Source organism: Mus caroli, unplaced genomic scaffold (genome assembly GCF_978045245.1).
Source record: "Mus caroli unplaced genomic scaffold, Mus_caroli_1 scaffold_2, whole genome shotgun sequence".
NCBI lineage: Eukaryota > Metazoa > Chordata > Mammalia > Rodentia > Muridae > Mus > Mus caroli.
In genome coordinates this window covers 12,573,598-12,596,085 of record NW_028227257.1, presented here as the reverse complement: position 1 = coordinate 12,596,085, position 22,488 = coordinate 12,573,598, and the positions used below count along the sequence as shown (strand labels likewise).

At 45.3% G+C, this 22,488-nt stretch overlaps 1 protein-coding gene across 4 annotated transcripts in view; it reads right to left on the bottom strand.

The window, feature by feature from the left end:
* The window catches only part of Stau1 (staufen double-stranded RNA binding protein 1), a 46,799-nt gene that overhangs the window by 11,240 nt on the left and 13,071 nt on the right, over positions 1-22,488 (bottom strand). For all 4 annotated transcript variants that reach the window (XM_021184530.2, XM_021184535.2, XM_085832238.1 and 1 more), the window contains exons 2-4: positions 5,374-5,512; positions 4,201-4,366; positions 722-820 (exon numbers count right to left, since the gene is read on the bottom strand). In XM_021184530.2, coding sequence (XP_021040189.1) covers positions 722-820; positions 4,201-4,366; positions 5,374-5,453 — 345 coding nt within the window. In that variant the 5' untranslated portion in view covers positions 5,454-5,512. The remainder of the gene's footprint in view (positions 1-721; positions 821-4,200; positions 4,367-5,373; positions 5,513-22,488) is intronic.

The window sequence follows — 22,488 nt, the reverse complement described above, 5'->3', positions numbered from 1 at the left end:
AGAAGCCAGTAATTACTATCTTTAGAACAGCAGATCTCTAAGAAATGATTATTTAAATAGTAAGCTAAGGAGAGACAACAATGAGGACACTATGTCCCTCTCAAAGAACCCTTGTGGATCTTGGGGCTACCGTGGTGGTCAATCTTATCATCACGCCTCTCCACAGCACTGGGAAGTGGTAGGCAGCGGAAGGTGGAGGCTCACTTGGGAGAAGGTGGGTTGCTGTGAACAGTCCTCTCAGGGTCCATCTTGGCCCTGGCCCTTCCTTGTTACTCCTCTCTGCTAATACTCAACGTGGTTTTCTTCTACAGTGCTTTTCCTGCACTTTCTGCTCTGGCACTGCCAGCCCTCCCTCCCTCTCCTGAGTCCTCTGAAATTGTTATGGAGAAACTCCCCACTCCAGGCTGCTCCTCTGGGGTATTTGTCACACAGCAAGTCTGATGGAGCCTGCACCTTAAGAGACATACTATCTGGGAGGTGAAGCTGCTTTCTAGAGCAATGGAAGGGAAAGGGCCTGTGTGCTATGGTGCCAGTGTCAAGGCAAGAGTGGCACAGTTAAGAAGAAGGAAGACTCAGTAAGTACTGCTCTCCTCAGTGGAAGGGCTGGGCTGGCAGCTGAAGTCACTTTAGGAGGACTACTCCAGTATTTAGGAAAGTTGATCCCATAATAAACCCTGACAGGATTTGGTACTGCAATGTTGTACATGTGAAATAGGCTTACCTCAAAATTCACAGGCAAATTCCGCTTCAGCGCAATTTCAAACACTTGGCTTATTTCTGATTTATTGAGGTTTTCTTCCTCTGCTTCTCTTCCATTCACCTACAGAAGAGTAATTGTTAAGCCAGAGTCCATTTTAAGGAGCTGGAGAGACGGCTCAGCAGTTAGGAGCACTGACTGTTCTTCCAGAGGTTCCGAGCTCAATTTCCAGCAATCACAAGGTGGCTCACAACTGTCTGTGATGGGAATGGATGTCTAAAGAAAGCAACAGTGTCCTCACATACATAAAATAAATAAATCTTTTTTAAAAAGAGCCGCAAGGCAATGGTGACGCACACCTTCAATCCCAGCACTCGGGAGGCAGAGCCAGAAGGATTTCTGATTCGAGGCCAGCCTGGTCTACAGAGTGAGCTCCAGGACAGCCAGGGCTACTCAGAGAAACCCTGCCTCAAAAACAAAAAGGTATGATGACACACACCATTAATGCCAGTTCTTGGGAGGCAAATGCAAGCAGATTTTTTAGTTTGAGGCCAGCCTGGTCAACAAAATCAGTTCCAGAACAGCTAAGGTGACACAATTTCAAAAAAATTTTTTTAAAAAAGAAAAAGAGCCGGGTGGTAGTGGCACAGGCCTTCAATCCCAGCACTTGGGAGGCAGAGGCAGGTGGATTTCTGAGTTCAAGGCCAGCCTGGTCTACAAAGTGAGTTCCAGGACAGCAGGGCTACACAGAGAAACCCTGTCTCGAAACCCCCTCCCCCCCAAAGTTAACTTTCAGTCAAACCACCAACAGTTAGAAGTTGGAAGGCACTGAACGTTGACTCTACAGACTTAACAATGAACCAGAGACCAAGGCCACATGGTATTAAATCTTAAGCCTCAGATCAAACCCTGCCAGAGTCCAGCTGGTAAAGTCACTAACAAACCACAGCAGCACACCTTCAGGTGCAGGGGGCCTGGCTGTGCTGTGGAAGACACGAGTGTGGAAGGAGAGTAAGCATGGCTAAGTCTGTGAGCCAGGCGGTTGGAGGAAAGTGCTCTGTGGTTGGTGCACAAGTGGACTGGAGGCCCTGGAGGCCCTGTCTGTAAAGAATGCAATGGAGCAGAATGCCCAACAGCCTTTGCTCATACAGTACAGCAGGCCAGCAGCCAAGGCACAAACCAATACAGTCCCCTTGACCAGAGGACAGTCCACCTCGGTACCAAGGTTCACCAGTCTTCCTGCCAGGAGGGCTCTGAGCTGATAACATGGATTCTAAAAGTTCAGCAGACTCAGGAGAGGGTAGACCAGCAGCACCAGCAGCCCAGAACCTCACCAGAGCTTCTGGTTTCATACTGCTGCTTTCTTCTGCCAAATTTGTCAACTTCTATTTCCAGGATTAGTCCTGACAGAAACTCCTGGCTGAACTTGCTAACAGGCCACGGCAGGACTAGCCAGGCTTTTCTGTGTGGGTCAGTTCATCAAGCTGACTACTTGCCCACAGGACAGTAGACAAGCCAGCCATAAAGATCAAATAAGATACCAGAAAGCAAGCTCCTGAGTACAAATCCATGGAAACAATCCAGGCAGACTCCAGAATAAACATCTGTTTACTCTAGCTCCATAAGCAGTTCTTTCTCCCCCTCCTCAACAACAGTGTGCTTCCTTCCCAGCCAGGGCTCCCTTACCCACCGGCCTCCCCAGCATCACGCAGCCAGGCTCAGATGCTTCCTTACCCCTCAAGAGCAGAGCTCTGGCCTTCTCTTCTTCATGTGCTTGCCACCCTGCCCAAGCTGGACCCAAGGGACAGTGCTACTACCTCAGCCTCCTAAACAGCCACCTCTCCCTGTCCCTTATGGCTGCTTTCCTTAGCTTGTTCTTAAAGCTAATCTTCCCTCCAAGTGCCGTAGAAAGCTGAAGACCTACAAAGTTTGGTTTGAAATTTGACTGTCTATGAGGGAGCCATGCTAGCTGGTGCCATCCATAGGCTGCATCCACCCTGGAGAGAAGTCTCTCACCGGCACGGAGCTGGTCAAGCAACTACCGACAGTCAGCCGAGGAATTACTTACTCAGGCTGCAGAGACGGCTCAGTGATTAAAAGCACTGGCTGCTCTTCCAGAGGTCCTGAGTTCAAATCCCAGCAACCACACGGTGGCTCACAACCATCTGTAGTGGGACCTGACGCCCTCTTCTGGTGTGTCTGAAGAAGGCTACAGTGTACTTACTTATAACAATAAATAAATCTTTGGGCCAGAATGAGCAGAAGTCCTAAAATTCAATTCCCAACAACCACATGAAGGCTCACAACCATCTGTACAGCTACAGTGTACTCATATGCATAAAATAAATAAATAAATCTTTTTAAAAAATTACTTACTCTCTCCAGTCACAGGAAAACAAAACAAAACAAGAAAACCCGTAAGATTCCTTTTCTACCCTGTAGTTTTAAATCACAACCCCATGGCTAATAATATTGGCATTAACCTTCAGCAGTAGCTAAAACAAAGAAAAAGTTCCAAATTCTTCAACACCCCTTTCTAGAAGTGGGCTTTTCCACACTGTGAGTGCCCCAGCAGCCACTGGATAATTGGTGACTAGAGTTGAGAGGATGAGTCCATCTAATGTGGTCTTTAATAAAAGAACACACAAAGGTGCGTCTCCTTATCTCCTTCCTTTAGCTCTGGGACTGCCTAACCTAGAAACCATGACAGAAGCCAGGCTGTGGGTTCAGAGAATTGGCTTTAATAACTGGCTTCCATTCCCTGTCTATGAGGATTCTCATTCTTGAGATGCAGTCACCAAACTGTGAGGAGGTACCAACAGCCCCTGAAAGAGGGACACTACCCAGAAACTATGGTGCCCTGCCAGGGGGAGCCATTTTTCTACTAAGTCCTCCCAAGCTGGTGACGTCCTGGTGAGCTTCCTCTGACAGAACTATGTAGAGCAGCAAGCCGCCACATCTAGCCTTGCTCAAGCTGCAGATCTGTGAGTAACATACATGCACCATGTTCTAGGATAATGTGCTAACAAAAGACTAAAAGCATTTCTACAGAAAATGGTGGTGGGCCAAAGGTCACAAATACTCTTAATTTAGCACCACAAATCATGGCTTCTAGCTGGGCGTGGTGGCTCACAGGTTTGATTTCAGCACTCTAGAGGCAAAGGCAGGCAGAGCTCTGTGAGTTCAAGGCCAGTTTGGTTTACATTGTGAGTTTAGGCCAGCCAGAGCTACACAGGAAAAACAAAAAACAAAAAGACCACCAATCAGCAGCTCCAACAGCCTAGGTGCCAGCACTGTGTCACAACTCAAGAGCCCCGGCCTTCCCACCCACCATGTGCTCTACACTCCATTGCCAGGGGGAAAGGAAAGGCCATTTGCTTTCCTGCTGAGACATTTGGGGACACTCTCCCAGTGACAGAATCTGGATGGCAATTACCCAGTAGTACAGACAGCAGCAGCAGCTTGGAAGTCAGTGAGGTGTCTCACGCTCGCGACCACCTTACCTCCAGCCTCTCTGGCAGGGGCTCACTCTGCAGAGTCCTCAGCGCGCGGGCAGTGGCATCGTGTTTCACGGGAGGTCTCATCTTTCCTTTCCCATTAAACTGCTGTCCGCCCACGGAGAGCTCAACTTGGTAGAGTAAAGGTGGGACTGGAAATGGGTAAAAGTATCTACAAACACAAGGGTGGGGTCTCAGTCTCCATCTGCTACGTCAGCCATACTTTCTTCAGCAAACCCCACTCTCTCTGTAATCTGGCCTTGTCACCGTGCTCATAGCTAGAAATACTTCCTGGTCAGCTCTACAAAAGCTGCCCTAAAACTCACATGATCTACAGCTGCCACACTGTGAATAAGCAGAGCGCTAGAGTCACACTTACATCAAAGCTAATAGCTGACACATGCTATGTACACATCTGATGCTCCACAAAAGGCCATACTGACAGCGCCCAAATGGATGTAGGTGCTGGCTGAGACAAACTTAGCTTGCTTTCCCTTCTCAAGCCTCAGTGTGCACTTGCACATCTCTCAAAGAGTCTGGGAATTTTAAGGGTGACGTCTTTTGGAAATGACCCTCATTTTGGAAATCTCAGCAGCACCAAGTCCAAAAGAGTCTGGTTCCTTCTACTTCAAAACCTGTATTTTTGAGGCTTTACCCTCCTGCACCTCATCAGAGGATGGGTGGAAAATGAAGCATCTGCCTCCATCACTGATCTGTTCACTAATGTCTCACTCCTAACAGCAAAGGTTTGAACATACAACAAGAGTTTATGCAGCCCAGGCTGGCCTGGCTTCTACTTAGCAGATGATCTTTCTGCTTCCACCTCTGGAGCTCTAGGGGTTATAGGCAGTCTGCAACCACTTTAGGTTCTGACCCTTCTGAGCACTATTACTTAGTCTCAGTATTGCACAAAGCACAATGTCAGAGAAGACTTTCAGGAGCATGTGCTGAGGGGATCCACAAAGCAAAGGAAACAACATAGCCAGACCATGGGTGTGAATGGCAGCTGCTCCTGAGCAACCTGCTTGGGCCCTCTGCAAAGGCAGGCTTCAACAGTCCCAGCACAGTACCAAAGGCACACCTTAAGTCCAGAGGTGAACCTGAGGCAGACCAAATCATTCACAACTCATAGAGACTACTTTAGGGAAAAACCCAACTACTTCCACCCCAAGCACATACCTGGGGGGATAGGCACCTCCACGCATGCCATAGCTGTAGGTGGACTGCATCCGAGAGTGGGGGTCCACGGGCTTATACATTGGTTTTCTTTCCAGTTTCACACACAGTGCATTGAGCTCAATGGTAGAAGCTAAACTTTCTGCAACACAAAATCATACAAAGGATGGTTCAGGCCCTGGACACTGATGCAAACAGCCAAGCACTCTAACCCTGGACATCCATCAGGAAATCCAACAATCCACACAGTGTATAGAATCACGGGGAAAACCTGGGTAAGTTGAGGGAAGTAGATGTCTAGAGGAGGAAGGCAAATGAGGACCAGAAAACATCCAGATATCTCCAACTTAACATTACAGTGGGGCTGAACCATGGTCACAAATGACAGGAAACCCAGTTTCATTTTCATATACATCAAGAGGGAACTTTAACCTCAGAATTGATGACTTGAAAAAATACAGACTAAAGCTGGAGACAGGGCTCAGCAGTAAGAGCACTTGCTGTCTAATCATAAAGACTAGAATTCAGATCCCTACATTGACACAGCAAGGTCCCACACATGTCTGCTACCCCAGCTCTGACAGGACTGCTGTCTTCCAACCGAGCTGAGAGAACATGAGCCCACATTTTAGGAAGAGGTCCCACCTCTAAGGAATAGGTGGAAAAATTCATGAGAAATTCCAGTGTTGTCTTCTGAACTCTATGCACAGCACACACATCTGCACACATGTGCACACACACTCACAGAAATACACACACTACTCATCTTCTATTTGCTCTCTTAGGTCATCCTAAGAGACAAACCTTCACAAACCAAAACAGCTCGAAAGGATTATTGTCATAGCATAACCCACATTTTAAAAAAAGATTTATTTTATGAATATGAGTACACTGTACAGATGGTTGTGAGCCTTCATGTGGTTGTTGGGAATTGAATTTATTAGTACCTCTGCTTGCTTCAGTCAGCCCTGCTCTCTTCGGTCAACTCCACTCGCTCAGTCCCTGCTTGCTCCGGCCCCAAGATTTATTTTATTATTATATGTAAGTGCACCGTAGCCATCTTCAGACACACCAGAACAGGGCATCAGATCTCATTACGAGTGATTGTGAGCCACCATGTGGTTGCTGGAATTTGAACTCAGGACTTTCGGAAGAGCAGTCAGTGCTCTTAACCTCTGAGCCATCTCTCCAACCTGGTTATTTATTTAATAAATGGGGGGGGGGGAACGACAAAAAAAACTAACGATCTGATGCCCTCTTCTGGAATGTCTGAAGACAACTACAGTGTACTTCCATATAATAGATAAATAAATCTTAAAAACAAATAAATAAATAACCAGGTTGGAGAGATGGCTCAGAGGTTAAGAGCACTGACTGCTCTTCTGAAGGTCCTGAGTTCAAATCCCAGCAACCACATGGTGGCTCACAACTATCTGTAACAAGATCTGACTCCCTCTTCTGCAGTGTCTGAAGACAGCTACAGTGTACTTACATATAATAAATAAATAAACCTTAAGAAAAACAAAAAACAACAAAAAATATTTGGGGGGGAAGAAATATAATTCCCCCTTTAAATGCCTCTAGGATATTACACAGAGTAAATTTTAAATAAATAATGTAAAATTAATTTTATAATTGGTTGAACTAAATTTAAACCATGAATCAAATTAATAAGACTATCAATGGGTTTGCATACTTAGAAGGTCAAAATGAGATACTGTTGGTGTTCTTTCCTGTTCGCGCGCGCGCGCGCGCGCGCGAGAGAGAGAGAGAGAGAGAGAGAGAGAGAGAGAGAGAGAGAGAGAAGAGTGAGAGAAGAGAAGAGAAGAGAAGAGAAGAGAAGAGAAGAGAAGAGAAGAGAAGAGAGAATATGATTTGCATTTTAAAAACAACCTCAACTTCCAGGCAGTGGTGGCTCACAGGTTTTATCCACTCAAGAGGCTGAGGCAGGTGGATCTGTAGGTTTAAGGCCGGCTTGGTCTACAGAGTGTAGGAAACCAAAAAAAAGGACAACCTCAGTCACCTTGAGAGCTGTGACCAGAGAGTCCGGCTAGAGTGGAGAGTGGCAGGGGAAAGCCCACTAAGGAGAATCAAAAGCACAAAGGATGATAGAGCTGGTGGGATTCTGTCCTGATTACCAAGGACTGGGATGGCTTCATGCAGATCAGGAGCTGTAACTAGAGACTCCTGGCAAAGGCCTCCAGCAAGTCCATCCCTAACACATCTCTTGGTTCCTCATTTGCTTCAGGCCCTTGTCTGAGGCACTATGACCTTGCACTATGAGCTTGCATGTAAATAGTATACTGTACTAAAAACCTAGGCTTTCTTGATAAGCTACACAGTACTACTCAGAAAAAAAGGTATTTTCACTGTGTTAATCTTAAAAACAGTATGCGGATAGCATACTGGGATGGCTCAAAGGTATTTGCCACTCAGTGCAGGACTTGTGCTTGGAAAGCCATCACACCATACTAGGTGGCAGACAAAACACACTTTTGAAAGGAGCCTGTCTTAGCACAGACAAACTGGTGTATTTTTCCTGCCCTGTGCTTTTAGGAAATTTCTTTCTTTCCCAGCTGTGGAGCAGTTGTGTGGTAGTTTTAAAACAAACAAACAAATAAACAAACAAACAAAAACCTAGTTCTATCAGCTAGCTTCCCAGACCTCATCTCCAAGTGTTAGCTGTGCTGCAAACAAGCAGAAACACGCCTCGAGTGCTCAGTGAGCGGCCTGCTACTGACTTGGGCACTTTTAATGGGCATGATTTAAAAGAGTTGCTCATCACCTTAGAAACATATTCCTTCACATTTCCCTTTATTTTGTGATAATCTCACTATGTTGTCCAGGCACTAACACAAAAAGATACTTCAAATACAATTATGATTGTTTGTAATGATTGGATTTTTCTTTCATGTGTTTGGGTGTTTTGCCTGCATGTATACCTATCACGTGTGCCTAGGTGCCCAAGGAGACTAGAGTTACAGTTGAAAGAGTGCTGCCCTATGGTGCTAAGAACTGAACCTGGGACCTCTGGAAGAACAGTGGCTGCTTTTAACCACTGAGCCATCTCTCTAGGCTCCTAATGGGGCTTCTGAGTATCCATTTTTTTGTTGGTCTCACCCTGCAGTCAGGCCGTCGGGAACTCACTGGGATCACAGCCAGATTAGAGTAATTCCTTTCAACGAGCTTCCTATGACTGGGGACTTCTGTTTCTCTGCTCTTCTCAAACATTCACCAGTACCACACACTACCGTGCACACTCATCCTAAACCAGGCACTGCCATCCCATCTTAGAGGGGAACTCAGGCTCAACAAAGAGTCACCTGCTCACTGTCACTGAGCTCTTGGGAAGCTGAGCTGACTCCAAGGGTGACTCCTGTACCTGCTGGACTATGAGGCCTTCCTTACCAGGATGATGGTGTTTTTATGTCAATGTTAGTCAGAAGCTGGTGGGTACAATCTTGAGGCTAGCCAAAATGGTACACTGCAGGTTCACTGAGAGACCTTGTCTCAAAAAAACAAAAAAAAAAAAACCAACCAACATGAAGAGATGATTAAGAATGTGTCTCTTAAGCCGGGTGGGGCGTGGTGGTGTATGCCTTTAATCCCAGCACTCGGGAGGCAGAGGCAGGCGAATTTCTGAGTTCGAGGCCAGCCTGGTCTACAAAGTGAGTTCCAGGACAGCCAGGGCTACACAGAGAAACCCTGTCTCTAAAAACAAAAAAAAAAAAGAATGTGTCTCTTGGGCTGGAGAGATGGCTCAGCAGTTAAGAGCACTGACTGCTCTTCTAGAGGTCCTGAGTTCAATTCCCAGGAACCACATGGTGGCTCACAACTATCTGTAATGGGATCTGATGCCCTCTTCTGGTGTGTCTAAAGACAGCTACAGTGTACTCATATACATAAATAATTCTCTTTAAAAAATAAATGTGTCTCTTGGGCTGGAGAGATAGCTTAGCAGTTAAAAGAGCACTGACTGCTCTTCTAAAGATTCTGAGTTCCAATCCCAGCAACCACATGGTGGCTCATAGGATCCAATACCCTCTTCTGGTATCTAAAGACAGCTACAGTATACTAACATATATAAAATAAATAAATCTTTAAAAAAAAAATGTGTCTCTTGCAGAAGATACCAGTCAGTCCTCAGCACCTACACTGGAGCATACAATGCCTGTAACTCTAGCTTCAGGGCCACAAAGCTGGCTTCCTCCGGCTCATTTATACAAACCTACACACAGACACAGATATTACAGCCAAATGGTGACCTGAGGAAGACACGCACATCCTCTGACTCCATGTGGGTACTCACACACACAGGCACAAACCTTAATGAAAAGAGAAATTTCATTCAAGGCTTGAGATTCATGTGTGATATATGAGGTATAATGGGTTAATTATTCCTATCAGATTTTCTGCTGAAGGTCTGCCCAAGCCTGTAATCCCCTCACCCAGGAGATAGAGGCAAGGTCAAAGCAAGCCTTGGCTCTAAACTAAGATTAAGGCCAGGTGGGCTACGTGAGCCCTTGTCTTAAAAAAGCCACATTGGGGGTGTAGGTATGACAAAACGGCTAAGCAGTTCAGAGCTGGCTGCTCTTCTAGAGGGCACAGGTTTGGTTCCCAGCACCCATGGAGCTCTAGGTTCCAGAAGATCCAGAAGACCCAATGCCCTTGATGGCACTGCATTCATGTAGCATACCGCTCATACTGACACAAGCACAGAAAATAAAATGGGGGGGGAGGGGCGCCGCCTGGCTATCCTGAAATAACTCACTGTTTCCCTAGAGCTGGGATTAAAGGGGACATTACTACTGCCCCACTTATCTCTCTCTCCCTCTCTCTCCCTCTCTTCCCCTCATCCCCCTCTGGATTTAAATTTTTATCCCCACTTGTAGCAGTGGCAGGCAGATCTCTGAGTTTCAGGCTAGCCTGATTTACATAATGAATTCCAAGACAGCCAAGGCTACAAAGAGAAACCCTGGAAAAAGAAAAAATCAAGTAAGCAAGCAAATCAACTGAGCTGGCTCAGCAGGTTACAGGGCTTGCTACAAAAGCCTGATGACCTTACGTTGATCCCAGAACTCACACGGTAAGAGAGAACAACTCCCAAAATGGTCCTCTGATTTCCATAGGCATGATATGGCAAATGTGCACACCACACACAATAAATATAAATAAGAAACCAATACATAATCTAATTCTTTCTCTCTCATACTATATCCTCTTATACCACTAGCGATGAAGATAAAAAACAGGTATGAAAACACATGTATACATACATTAATATATAATAACTTATCTATCACATACCAAATAGATTGAAAAAACTAAATTCAGTGACAACTCAAGCAAGAAGTTGGAGCTGTCTCAAACGCATACGCTGCTCATGCAAAAAGCCTAGGTTCAGTTCTTCGCACTCACATCAGACAGCACCCAGCTGCCTGATCTCCATGCTTTTGGCCGCCACTGCCACCTGCAGATGGTACCCATAAACCCCTGCAGGCACAAACATGCACACATAAAGATAAATAAATCTTTAACAGTTGTTTCATGTTAACAGTATTTTAGTCTGCAAGACTGAAAAAAATGACAAAGATAATGAGACAACCCAAATCTTCCTTTGAGACAAAGGTCCATCTTGCGTCATCGTCCTTTCACCTAGACTGCTAACAAGTGGTCTCCCTGACTTCCCATCTCCTCACCTTCCCAGGCCACATGCAAACAAGCAGGAAAGGAGCCTGAGAAAGGCTACAGACAACAAGAAGCTCCAAAGCCTGTTTACTCATGAGAAATCACAGTATTTGGGGATTATCCACTCCAAATCCTACCCAATCTCATGTGATTGGCCAATCTCATTTTTTTCCAAGGAAAGCATGTGTTTTCATGATCCATCCTGCACTTAAAAGCAGTGGCACTTCTCAGTGAGCCAGGTGTGGCTGTGCATGCCTCTAATCCCAACACTTGGGAGGCAGGGACAGGTGGATCTGTCAGTTCAAGATCAGCCTGGACTAGCACAGGACAGCCAGGACTATACAAGGAAACCTTGTCTTTAAAACAAAAACAAAACAAAACACCATAAAGGCAATTCTCTAGAACTTGTATATTGAACCTCTATTCTTAGCAGTTTGAAAATTTCTATCTTGAGCCACAGCTCCACTTTCAGCAATATAAATACCAGAAAACCTGTGTCTGTACAAGCCCTCAGGAAAGAATGGACAATAATTTAGCCCAGAGAGATAGGCCTCGCTCAGACAGAAACTTAACTCAAACTAAACCCTGCTGACATCTGACTCATTCACAAAGTAAGTTTGGATTTTTCTCCTTGGAAAGGAAACTGAAGTGGAAAGGACTGAAAAAAGAAAAAACAAAAAAACAAAAATAAAAACCAAATTCATGGACATCATCATCAGTATATGACCTCTAGTCTCTCATGGACATCGCCATCGTATATGACCTACAGTCTCCCAGAGATGGAGAGCTGCTGACCGTGCTGGGAGTATGTGCTTGGAGAAGACACCACCAGAGTCCTTCTGAAGCACCTGGAGTCGGGTAACCCAGGAAGTGATTATGTCTTCCAAAGAGCAAGAACAAGGACTAGGAATGATGTTTACTGAAACAACCCTTACCTAAGGTACATTAAGTCCTGGTTTCCATCCCCAGTGCTGCAAACTAAGACCACCACCAGAGAGAATGCGGGAAGGGGGAGGGGGAGGGGAGGGGGAGGGGAGAGGAGGGGGAGGGGAGAGGGAGGGGGAGTGGGAAGGGGCAGGGGGAGGAAAAAAAGAGGAAAAAATAAAAATAAAAAAGACCGTGCAATCGCCGTGGTGGTGCACGCCTTTAATCCCAGCACTCAGGAGGCGGAGGCAGGCGGATTTCTGAGTTCAAGGCCAGCCTGGTCTACAAAGTGAGTTCCAGGACAGCCAGGGCTATACAGCGAAACCCTGTCTCAAAAAACCAAAAAAAAAAAGGCCGTGCAGTGGTGGCGCACGCCTTTAATCCCACCATTCAGGAGACAGAGTAGACAGTTCTCTGAGTTTGAGGCCAACCTGATCTACAGAGCAAGTTCCAGGACAGCCTGGGCTACACAAAAAAACCCTGTCTCGAGAAACAAACAAACAAAAAACAAAAATTTTAAAACTTCAATAAAAATTAACGAATGTTAATGACTGGTCTTGTAGTAAATCTGGCCACCCACCCCTTGCTTGGTATAAAACATTGTTAGTGCGCTGAAAGGGACTCAGAAAAGTGTTTCTCAGTTCTGGGAAGTCATTCAAAAGGCAGAACTTTGATACAACAATGACCACCCCACATGGTATTTCCTGTTCATTCCTCTCTCAAACAGAAAGGGTTATTAGATCACAGCAGCAACCACTTCTCTTTCTCATGACTTCTAATTAGTCTTGCAACTGAGGCCTGTCTACCCCACATCCAAACAGACCTCCCTATCTGGGATATACAGGTATAGATGGCAATTTGCTTCCTAAAGGTACATAGTCCCACCACCACCTCTGGAGTGCTTGTCAGGTGGGACAGCCAGTTGAGGAGCAGAGCCTAAAGAGGAGGCACTAGAGCTCACCCTTCCCTGCAGCTGCACTGGAGGAGGTCATGTAGGGCCCTGAGCAGGTCTGACTGCAGATATGGAGAGAAGAACTGAGAGCAGAAACCAGTTCTTGTTCAGTACCTGGCTCCAGAGAGAGCAGCAGATGCAACCTGAACCTACACTTTAATATGGGACATGGCTACTCTCAACAAAAATGAACAACTTACAGATAAACAGCTTTCAATGTAGCTAAGTCAGTGCTACAAAATCTAGAGATCTACCTAAAAGTAGTGAGAGAAAGGAAAAAAGCTAAACTGTAGAGGGGGTAAAGTGACTGCTGAGTTCAGTCAATCCCGGCACTCCCTCAGGTACCAAAGCCACATGTGCTACATGTATTACACTGTCAGTTACAAGGCTTAGGGCTCCTTCGTAGGTTTGCCATGTCCTGGCCTGCAGATCCTTCAGTGATTTAATGACTTACAATATCCATGCGATAGGTGTTCATTTTGCACAGAGAACTGGCAATATGTCAGGCTTATTAACATTTATAGGACATGGTAATGGCCTCTGGCCTCGAGTCTGTGAGAAGCTGAAAGCGACCTGGAGAGTGACACCAGGAACTGCTGCTGCTGTTGAAGGCAGCAGGCTGAGAAGACAAACTTTTTCCCTCACTTGACTGACAGGAGGGATTTCTCAGTGTTGCTGGTTCTTTCTCCTAATTAGAACAAAGCAGGGATCTGTTTGAGTAAGGGTTATTAGGAGCTTCATCTAATTACAGACTCTAAGCCAGAAAATCACTGCATCAATCAACCACATTCTAGAGTGACTTGAATAGACCCTGTCCTGCCCTGGGACCACGACAGTGGCAGTGGAGGGCACAGGAGCCCAGCATGCTGCAGAGAGGCAAGCTGCTGGGAGCTGCGACACGGCTCTCACGCGAGATTCCTGCTTAGCTTTGTTTTTTTTGTGCTTTCTTAGGATAGAGTTTCTCTGTGTAGCCCTGGCTGTCCTGGAACTCACTCTGTAGACCAGGCTGGCCTCACTCGACTCAGGAATCCGCCCGCCTCTGCTTCCCAAGTGCTGGGATTAAAAGTGTATGTCGTCGGGCGTGGTGGCGCACGCCTTTAATCCCAGCACTCGGGAGGCAGAGGCAGGCGGATTTCTGAGTTCGAGGCCAGCCTGGTCTACACAGTGAGGGCTACACAGAGAAACCCTGTCTTGAAAAACCAAAAAAAAAAAAAAAAGTGTATGTCACCACTGCCAGCTTCTTATTTTTTAACTTAGAAGAAACTACAAAGCCAAATTTCTTTTTAAGTCAAAAGTGGGGGGCAGGGTGGACTGAAGAGGGGCTCAGCAGTTACCAGTACTCCTTGTTTGTGTTGAGCACCTGGATTCTATTCCCAATGCCCACATGGCAGCTCAAAACCACTGGAACTACAGGTCCAGGAAATCCAACATCCTCTTCTGGCCTCCATAGACACCAGGCACACATGGGTTGCACGGTCAACTAGTATATAAGCAAGATACACTCATCACATAAAACAATTTAAAAATAAAAATCAGATGTGGTGTCTCAGAGGCGGATAATCCCTGTGAGTTTCAGGCCAGCTGGTCCACACAACTGGCCTAGGACCAGGACAACCAAAGCTACAGAAACCCTATACCCAAAACAGCAGCAACGGCAACAAAAATCAAAAGGTGGGGGTCTGGAGAGTTGGCTCAGTGACTAACAGCACTTGCTTCTCTTCCATACGAACGGGTTTGTTGCCCAGCACCCACATGGAGCTCACAGCCATGTGTAACTCCAGTTCCGTGGGATCTAGTGTCTAATTCTGACTTCCAAGGGCACTGCACACACATGGCACACAAACATACATACAGGCGAGACTCACAGTAGAACAAGTCTATACAAATTCATGGCCATCTTTCAAAAAGCAGAGCAAGTTTTAAGGAGGTTAAAAGTACTTTGAATAAAACAGCATCAATGAAGGCCAGAAATGACAGTGTTTATGGAAACAGGCAACCAGGCAGGCCTCCAGCATGTACCGGCAAATTAACCGTTCCCAGGCAGGGTAACCCTCAATGGCTTTTACCATCAGGCCTCTCCCATGGACAAGCCAGAGCAAGCAAGTTTTACTTGAAAAGTCTGACATATTTTCTCTTAAAGATGCAAAGTCCCAAAGAAGCACCATAGTGAGTTGCTCAAATGACCTCACTCTTGCCCTAGTCCCCATTGTGGCAGTTTGTGTCATCTTGTTTGCTTTGGGGCAAAAACAGAGGCTACCATCCTCAGCGCAGAGCTCTCAGCAGACAAGCTGCCAGTGTGGACACAAAAGTCTGCAAGGGTGCCGAAGTCAGCTGAGCCTTGTTCCCTTTTTTTTTTTCTTTCAGCTGCCAATTGAGAAAGATGTCCCTCTCTCCTTGACTCCCTCCTCCTATTCTTACTAAAGTTTGTCTGGAGTGGTTTACTCACTGACAAGGACAAGTCAGTTTATTCCTTCCAACTTCCAACTGCAGCCAGCGGTCACAAGCAGAAAAGGAGCTAAAACAAAGCCCATGCTAGCAGGGTCACAGCAGCAGAGCCTAAGGCTGAATGAGTACCTAAAATTAGAGAGGGTGGGGCCCAAAATCCTTTCTGGCTCCTGCTCTGTAAAGCAGACCCACTAACATTTCTAGCTCCGGTCATAAATAATGTGAGGATTTTAGAGGCTCACAATAAAACAGGCTTTCATTGAGACTGCCCACAAAATGCTAGTCTCAAATAGCTCAAAGGCTGGTTGAAATAAGCAGCTAAAATGTGAAGAAAAAGTAGGGAGAGAGACTTGGGGGAGACCAGGAGCAGGGGGCAGCAATCGGGATGGAAAATGAAAAAGTAAATTAATGGAAAAAACAAAAACAGACCAAAAAGCGTAGGGGCTTGGGAAGGTGGCGTAGTGAGCAGTGCTTGCCATGCAAACATCAACACCTGAATCTGATCCCCAGCACCCACAAAAAAAGAAAAAAAAAAAAAAGAGAGAAGAAAAATAAGAAAATCAAGAGCAGTGGCGGGGGGCTGGTGAGATGGCTCAGTGGGTAAGAGCACCCGACTGCTCTTCCGAAGGTCCAGAGTTCAAATCCCAGCAACCACATGGTGGCTCACAACCATCTGTAACGAGATCTGGCGCCCTCTTCTGGAGTGTCTGAAGACAGTTACAGTGTACTTACATATAATCAATCAATAAATAAATCTTTAAAAAAAAAAAAATAAGGTACACTGTAAGAGGAAGACACCAATTATCAAACTCTGCCTGTCCACCACTGTCCCTCAGTGACACAAGATTGGGGGGGGGGGGGGAATAACAAGACTATTTGAGAAGCTTTAAATTCTCATATGAGCAACACTAAAATTCACCAGGCAAGAGGCTAGGGATGAAAGTCTAATAAAGATGCACCTGCTGAGCTTAACAGAGCACTCTAGATGTAGTCCTAGGCCCAGCCAAAAATAAGATAAAATTTTAAATAATCAAAGACACCAAGCAGTACTGATTTGCCAGTTTTTCTTTATCACTTGCTAACATAACCCTAGATGTCATGTTAGGAGAGAATGGGAGGCAGTGGTTCTCAAGAGAACAGCTTCCTTCCTCCAGGACCATCTGCCAATGTGGAGTTTTTTCCAGTTGCCACATGTGGACAATGCAGAGGGGCCTTATATATCTAGAAAACAGAGGAACCAGGGCCACCAGAACAAACATCACAGTTGTAAATGTGGAAATGCACCATGTACTCAGTCGCTCAGAGAGCAAAGCTCTCCACTAATTGGCATGTCACGTTCAAAGCAGCCCTAGGGACCATGAAATTCCAACTGCTACTTCTGAGTACGAGTACAGCTAAAAATCTTCCAGACAAGACGCCTCCTTTCAGGATTGCTTCTTACCATGGATGTGAGGGCCTCATGAGAAATCAAACTGTGTGTCACTCAAAAATAGAGTGCGACGGCTGAAAGCATGAACACAGGAATCCTCAGGCCGCACTGGACCCCTCTGCATGTTAGGGTCGACATCTCCTCTGTCCTCTAGCACACGCTACTTTAGAGTCCAGTTCAAGGGAATATACTGGCCTTCCTCTCAGGCTGCCATTTACTGACACAGAAGCACAACAGAGAGGATTGAGATGGGGGGGGGGGGGCAGGAGGACGACTAAAAGCACCTAGGCATAGCTTGCTGACACAAGAGTCTATAAAAACTGCCAGGTGTAGTGGACACACCTTTACCCTGAGCACTGGGCTGGCAGAGGCAGGAGGATCTCTCTTCAAGGCCATTCTGGTCATGATGGGCTTCTGGGTCAGCCAGGGCTACATAGAGACTCTGTCTCAAAAAAACAAAAATAATAAAGTCTCAAGCAGCCTTACTGAGCAAAAAAACTGACACATGCCCATACTTTCAGGGTGTGGTGGTGCACACCTTTAATCCCAGCACTCGGGAGGCAGAGGCAGGCGGATTTCTGAGTTCGAGCCCAGCCTGGTCTACAGAGTGAGTTCCAGGACAGCCAGGGCCACACAGAGAAACCCTGTCTTGAAATTTTAAATAAATAAATAAATAAATAAATAAATAAATAAATAAATAAATTGTACACATACACACACAATAAAAACAAAAGCAGAGACCCACCTTGACTGGGCTAAGTGTAAATGTGTTCCTCACTCAGCGGTAAATCCAGAAAATCCTGGTGACACTGAGGACTCTTGAACAATTCAATACACAAGGAGACAGGGTCCTCAGGCAGCCAGAATTATCTGGCTTTCTTACTGACAAATACAATTTCAAAGTCTTACCAGTATACAACTTAAGGACTTTTGTCTTGGTTTGGCAGGTTGTTTGTTTGCTTTTATTTTTTTGTTTTTTGTTGTTTGAGACAGGTCTTCTCTGTGTATCTCTGGCTGTCCTGGAGCTTGTTCTGTAGACCAGGCTGGCCTCCAATTCACAGAGGTCAGCCTGCCTCTGCTTCCTGAGTGTTGGGATAAAGGTCTTCATTACCACACCAGGCTCTTGTTTTGTTTGTTGAAACAAAGACTCACTATATAGTCAAGGCTTGTCTTGTAATGATCCTGCCTTCAGGATCAGATAAGCACTTATAAATAATTAGCAGAGTGTGTGTGTGTGTGTGTGTGTACTCGTGCATGTGTGCACATGGGCTCCAGGAATACATATACAATGGCACGTATGTTGGGGTCAGGGGGTTAACTTGCAAAAATGGATTCTCTCTTTCTATCATGGGATTCAGGAACTGAAATCAGGTCACCAGGCTTACCCAGTAAGCACTTTTTTTTTTAAAGATTTATTTATTATTATATCTAAGTACACTGTAGCTGTCTTCAGATGCATGGGAAGAGGGCGCCAGGTCTCATTATGGATGGTTGTGAGCCACCATGTGGTTGCTGGGATTTGAACTCAGGACCTTCAGAAGAGCAGTTGGTGCTCTTAACCACTGAGCCATCTTACTTACCCATGAGAAGACTTCTAATTAATTTTTCACTAATTAATGTAAGATAATATAGTATCTGTTTCTGTATAATCAACATATCACTGCCCTTTGTAGAAGTGATCTCAATTCTACAGAAATGTTTTATTTTATTTTTAATTATATGTGTGTATATGTCTACATGTGAATATGTGCACCTGAGTGCAGGTGATCACAAAAGCCAAAAGAGCATCAGATCCGTTAGAGCTAGAACTGTGGGTGATGGTGAGCTACCAGCCTTGCTGAGAACTAAATTTAGGTCCTCTGGAAGCACAGGAAAAGCTCTTAACCACTATGCCATATTTCTAACCCAAGACCATTTTCTGAGACATTTTTTTTTAGTTGCAATTCAGTTTTCTGAGAGTAAAACTCACCTCTCACTGTTGCTTTCCCCTCCCCTCCCAGGAAACAATCCTTGGACTTCAACATAATTCACACACCTGTAGTAAGGAAAGCCATGAGCACACATGTGTGTCAATGCACCTTATACAATAATTTCCAAAATGACGCCTTTAAGATCAATGTCAAGCCAGTGCTCCAGAGCAGTTCTGAATATATACATAACTGTACGAGAAAGAAATGTAACCAAACAACTGTAAAACATTCCACTCTGTACCTGAATATGGTCCCCTATCACATTTGCCCAGAATCAAGTAGACATAAAGGATTCTTCGGCACACAAATATGTATAACTGCTGAGTGGCCTGCTATAAAACAAAACCAAACCAAACAAAAAACCTTCCTTGGGGCAGGAGCAGTAGCTCTCAACACCCTTCCCTTTACTATAGTTCCTCATATTGTGGTGACTCCCAACCACAAAATTATTTCATTGCTACTTTATAACTGATTTTACTGCTGTTATGAATTATAGTGTAAATAAAGATCTGTGTTCTCCGTTAGGTGACTCTGTGAAAGGGTCATTTGACCCCCAAAGTGGTCAAAACCCACAGGCTGAAAATCCGATGTCTAGAAATGACTCAGTAGTTTGGAGCTCTTACAGAGGACCCAGGTTAGATTTTTAGCACCCACATGGTATCTTACAACCATCCATAACTCTGGTTTCAGGAGATCTAATACGCTCCTCTGGCCTCCATGGGGATCAGGTAAGATGTGGTACACACACATACACAAAGGCAAAACACTCATACGTATAAAATAAATGCATCTAAATAAAAATACACTTCCTAAACAAGAACTTCATCAGTAATTGTTCCCCCTCAGAAAAATCATCACACCAAACAAAAGTTTAAAAAAAAAAAAAAATTGAATTCCAAGACCAGGCATGGTAGTACACACCCTTAATCCCAGCACTCAGGAGGCAGAGGCAGGAGAATCTCCGTGAATTCTAGGCCTACCAAGACTACACAGAGAGACTCTTGTCTTTTTAAAAAAAAAAAAAAAAATGTTTAATACCAATAGCCTACCTACCCATAAGTCTCATTTTCTTTTCTATCCCTAAAACCTTACCATGCTCTTATTTCCCCTCCCCTACAAGTTTTAAAAATAAATTCCGGCTGGCAAGATGGCTCAGTGGTTAAAATCTTCCGGAGGTCCTGAGTTCAAATCCCAGCAACCACATGGTGGCTCACAACCACCCATAATGAGATCTGACACCCTCTTCTGGTGCATCTGGGTTTTTTGTTTTGTTTTTAATTAGGTATTTTCCTCATTTATATTTCCAATGCTATCCCAAAAGTCCCCCATACCCTCCCCCCCACTGCCCTACCCCCCCCACTCCCACTTTTTGGCCCTGGAGTTCCCCTGTACTGGGGCATATAAAGTTTGCAAGTCCAATGGGCCTCTCTTTCCAGTGATGGCCGACTAGGCCATCTTTTGATACATATGCAGCTAGAGTCAAGAGCTCCGGGGTATTGGTTAGTTCATAATGTTGTTCCACCTATAGGGTTGCAGATCCCTTTAGCTCCTTGGGTACTTTCTTTACCTCCTCCATTGGGGGTCCTGTGATCCATCCAATAGCTGACTGTGAGCATCCACTTCTGTGTTTGCTAGGCCCCGGCATAGTCTCACAAGAGACAGCTATATCAGGGTCCTTTCAGCAAAATCTTGCTAGTGTATGCAAAGGTGTCTTCTGGTGCATCTGAAGACAGCTATAGTATACTAATGAATAATAATAAATCTTTTTTAAAAAATGAATTCAACAGTCCTAAAAGGGGCTGTGCAGCTGTCAAGGGAAGGAGGCAACCAACAGCCCCACCCAGCCGTAAAGTCTAAGAACGACAGTAATGACCAACATGGCAAGCTATCCCTCAAAGTGTAATGGTGGCACTCACACCTTAAAGGTAACCAATAGCTCTCTTATGAGACTTAAAAACAATAGAAGCCGGGAGTGATGGCACATGCTTTTAATCCCAGCACTCGGGAGGCAGAGGCAGGCGGCTTTCTGAGTTTGAGGCCAGCCTGGTCTACAAAGTGAGTTCCAGGACAGCCAGGGCCACACAGAGAAACCCTGTCTTGAAACAAACAAACAAACAAACAAAAAACAACAGGAGTGAGATCATGCCTCATACTGGAAACTTTTTAGCAAACTACCCGAGGCTACTGAGTCCTTGGATCTTGGATGAGAACTTACAACTGCCACTTTACTAGACCAGCGTAATCCCTGACTGCACTCCAAACACCCAAAACCAAGTGTAGACCCCAGTCCTCACCAGAGAAGCTTCTTGCAACAGAGCCCATAACAGAAACTGTAATTGGTGAAATGCATAGAAGCACTGTCAGGGGTAGGTATCCAACAGTTGATGCATCTCAACACAACTTCAGCCCTGGATCTATGGCTCAGGGAACACCACAGTAGAAAAGAGGGTATAAAGATTTAAGAGCCACAGAATCAGGAAGTCTGCTGTGAAAGCGTCTCCTAGAAATGACAGGGAAGCCACACTCACAATGCCTCAACTACGTGGATACCTAAGGAAGACCGCCCAATAGACAAGGTAACATGGAAGAAAGACTGTCATACAGCACCCATAAACAAAGGACCGCAAGGAACAATGCTGAGAGCAGAAGCAGTCTTTCCCAGGGATGAGCCCCTCTCATTGGCTATCAAACACTAAGAGGTCAGCCCTGGACAGGTGTGTCAGCAGGGTGTGGGGAGTGTATCTCTGTGTGTGTGTGTGTGTGTGTGTGTGTGTGTGTGTGTGTCTCATGTATCAATATCAAAGAAAAAGAGGCCATGAATTTGAGTGAGTGGTGGGTAGACATGGAAGGGACTGGAGGAAGAAAAGGGAAATGAACAAGTGGGGAAATGACATAATTATATTTTATAAAAATAAGTTCAGGGGGCTGGTGAGATGGCTCAGCGGTTAAGAGCGCTGACTGCTCTTCCAAAGGTCCTGAGTTCAAATCCAAGCAACCACATGGTGGCTCACAACCATCCATAACGAAATCTGATGTCCTCTTCTGGAGTGTCTGGAGACAGCTACAGTGTATATAATAAATAAATAAATATTTAAAAAAATAAATTCAAATATTTTCATTTGTGCAGGTATAGAGGCACATGCATGTATATATGTTTGTGTGTATTTAAGCATAAATAGGGAGGAGGACAACCTCAGATGTTTCATCTACCTGATATGAAATGACAGGTCTCTCACTCACCAAAAGGGCAAGGCTCCTCAGCCAGGAAACCCCAAGCAGCTGTCTCCCTCCAAGCAGCAAGCCCAGCTCAGTGAGGGTAAAACCCAAACCCTCACGCTGCATGCCAAGCCCTCTACTCAACCGAGCTATCACCACAGCCTTGCTATTTTTAAATAAAATGCATTTTTATTGTGTGTGAGAGCGAGAACATATATGTGCATGTGTTTGTGTGTATGTGAGAGAACACACATGGAGAGAAGGAGAGAGAGGCAGGGGAGAGGGAGGGAGGAGGGGAAGGGACATGGACAGAGACAGAGAGAGCAAGAACACATGCATGGCGTAAGTATGGAGGTCAGAGGGCAACTTGCAGGAGTAAGTTCTCTCCCTCCAGGGTTCCCTATCAAATAAGCCTTCTTGACAGACAGCAAATGTATTATTACATCAAACTTTTAAAACCACAGGAATTTTCTAACCCACCAGAACATGCAGCT